The sequence below is a fragment of the Octopus bimaculoides genome, chromosome 3 (assembly GCF_001194135.2).
Source record: "Octopus bimaculoides isolate UCB-OBI-ISO-001 chromosome 3, ASM119413v2, whole genome shotgun sequence".
NCBI lineage: Eukaryota > Metazoa > Mollusca > Cephalopoda > Octopoda > Octopodidae > Octopus > Octopus bimaculoides.
Window position 1 is genome coordinate 38154943 of NC_068983.1, and position 3185 is coordinate 38158127.

At 37.8% G+C, this 3185-nt stretch overlaps 1 protein-coding gene across 1 annotated transcript in view; it reads left to right on the forward strand.

The window, feature by feature from the left end:
* The window catches only part of LOC106875592 (ceramide glucosyltransferase 2), a 315466-nt gene that overhangs the window by 299963 nt on the left and 12318 nt on the right, over positions 1–3185 (forward strand). The window contains exons 7-8 of the mRNA XM_052966726.1: positions 656–758; positions 2480–2585. Of these exons, the coding sequence (XP_052822686.1) occupies positions 656–758; positions 2480–2585 (209 nt within the window). The remainder of the gene's footprint in view (positions 1–655; positions 759–2479; positions 2586–3185) is intronic.

Sequence of the window (3185 nt, forward strand, 5' to 3'; positions counted from 1 at the left end):
CCCACCACCACATTGATCTTTTCACCTGCACGATTTTCACTAAGGAAATAAGAAGTTTCAATGAATCCAGGACGGATTTCCCTAGCTCTAAAACCCTAACCCTGAAAAGATCAATGGGGGTGGGGTGGGTAAAATTTCCGAGGCTTCCACCTCACCCCACTCCGTTTTCCGGACCCCCAAAATATGTATATGTGTGTGTGTGAGTATCATAGTATCACAATATTGACCAGACTATCAGCAGCTGTTATACACCACTGATCATTATGCGCTTCTAATTCTGTATTGATTGCGCCATTCTTTTCCATTTTACACATGCACATATACAAAGATTTGTGTGTGTTTGTATGTAACTTTTACTGTTGTATGTCTGTGAAAGACATATATATATATATTAGTGAGAAAACCAATAAATTGGTGCTTTCAAACTAAAAATACCTTTTGGTATTTGTTTTGCCACATTACTCAAACACTCCCCTATCAGAAATTTTTCCACTCCTATTGTTTTCTGTGATAATATCTGTAATCATTTATCAGATCCTATAATTCTCACTCTAACCCATCTTTTAGTTGGACCTTAAAATAACAATGTTAAAATTCTAGCATTTGTTTGTAATTGTAAACTACCGTGTTTAACGAATATGATGTCTAATTTCAGCTTGAACTCCTGTTTTGTGTGCAAGATGATCAAGATCCAGCCATTGGTTTGGTAAAGCGTCTGCAGGAGAAATACCCAAAAGTTGACTCACACCTTTTTATAGGTAAGTCATGTCTGCGAATGGCATTGTCATCATTGATGTCATCATGATGGTTGCCATCATTGTCATATTCTTTTACTTGTTTCAGTCATTTGACTGTGGGCATGCTGGAGCACCACCTTTAGTCGAGCAAATCGACCCCAGGATTTATTGTTTGTAAGCCTGGTACTTATTCTGTCGGTGTTTTTTGCCGAACTGCTAAGTTGTAGGACGTACACGCACCAGCATCAGTTGTCCTGTGGGTGGGGGAACACAAACACACACACATACATATATATATATATATATATATATATATATATATATATATATATATATATATATATATGTATATGTATATATATGATTGGCTTCTTTCAGTTTCCATCTACCAAATCCACTCACAAGGCTTTGGTCAGCCTGGGGCTATAGTAGAAGACACTTGTCCAAGGTGCCATGCAGTGGGACTGAACCCAGAACCATGTGGTTGGGAAGCGAGCTTCTTACCACACAGCCCACACCTGCGTGTGTATATATCTATCATCATCATTCTCTTTTTCAATTAACGTCTGTCTTCTATGCTTGCATGGATTGCATGATTTGATAGAAGTTAAGCAAGCCAGAGAGCTCTACCTGGTTCCATTATTTGCTTCATTATGGTTTCTATGGCTGGATGCCCTTCCCATCACCAACCACATTGCAAAGACATGCATGTAGAATGCTATGCAAAGCTTGTCCACGGTTATTGGCTACCTTATGTCATCATACAGTGGAAATGCTTGTTACTGGATATACACCAGGAATTCTGTAGTATCTATAGTGTTTATACAAATGGATAAATGATAGAAAATGGAATGAACGACATTCTTTATTTAAAATCTCTACAATTGTTTCGACACGTTTTTACACCTGTAGTACATTGATGAGATGTTGTGCAGTCATTATAATAATAATCCTTTCTGTTATAGGCACAAGGCCTGAAATTTGGTGGGGAGGGGTCCAGTCAATTACATTGACCCCTATGCGTAACTGGTACTTAATTTATCGACCCTGAAAGGATGAAAGGCAAAGTCGACCCCAGCGGCATTTGAACTCAGAATGTGAAGACAGACAAAATACCACTAAGCATTTCTACCAACTCGCTGCCTTTCGTTATTATCACAATAATCCTTTCTACTATAGTAACAAGGCCTGGATTTTTGAGGGAAGGGCAAGTCGATTACATTAACCCAGTACTCAACTGGTACTTAATTTATTGACCCCGAAAAGATGAAATGCAAAGTTGACCTCGGTGGAATTTGAACTCAGAACATAGCCACTGACAAAATACCTCTAAGCATTTCGCCTGGCATGCTAACAATTTTGCCAGCATGCCGCCTTCCATCATTATCATAATAATGATTACACAACATCTCACTTATGTACCACTGGTGTAACAATGTGTCGAAACGATTGTAGTGATTTTAAATAAAAAATGTTGTTCATTCCATTTTCTATCATTTATTTATACATACAGGAATGCTTGCATGCATCCATGATGGGCTTCTTCAGTTTCCTTCTCTCAGTTTTCACTCACAAAGAATTTATCAACCTATAGCTGACAATCTCCAAGTAGTGGAATTGAACCCCTAAATGAACTTCTTAACCCCACAACTGTGTTTGCACCTATATCCATACCTGTTCTTCTTAATTTTTTATCTTCTGATTGAATATAATATGACCTTTTCTCTCCCTGATAATTCTAGGTGATAAGAATGAAATTGTAAATCCTCTGGTGAAGAATATGTCTCCTGCTTACGCCGCTGCAAAATATGGTTACATTTGGATCAGTACAAGCCGCATCAAAGGTTTGTGATAAGCTTCAATCTTTTATCTTTTATCTTTTATTCGTTTCAGTCATTAGACTGTGGCCATGCTGGGGCACCACATTGAAGAACTTTTAATTGAATGAATCGATCCCAGTATGTATTTTTTAAAAACCTGGTAGTTATTCTTTCAGTTTCTTTTTGCCGAACTGTTAAGTTATGGAGATGTAAACTCATCAACACTAGTTGTCAAGTGCAGGACAAATGCAACCACACACACACATGAGTGTGCGCGATGGTCCACTCACAAGGCTTTTTTGTTGGCCCAAGGCTGTAGTAGAAAAACACCTGCCCATAGTGCCACTCAGTGGGACTGAACCCGGAACCATGTAGTTGGAAGCAAACTTCTTACTACCAAGCCATACTTGTGCCTATTTAATTCACACACACACACACACACACTAATATTGAACAGTGAGTATGAGTACATAAATATTCTTTATCTGTGGATTAACAAGTCTACCATTGATTTCATGCCAAGAATTCTCAACAATTATCAAACCTGCCACATGAGACATTAATACTTGTCTCCATCTTGGTTAAATAAATTATATATATATATATATCATCATCATCATTATTTAAC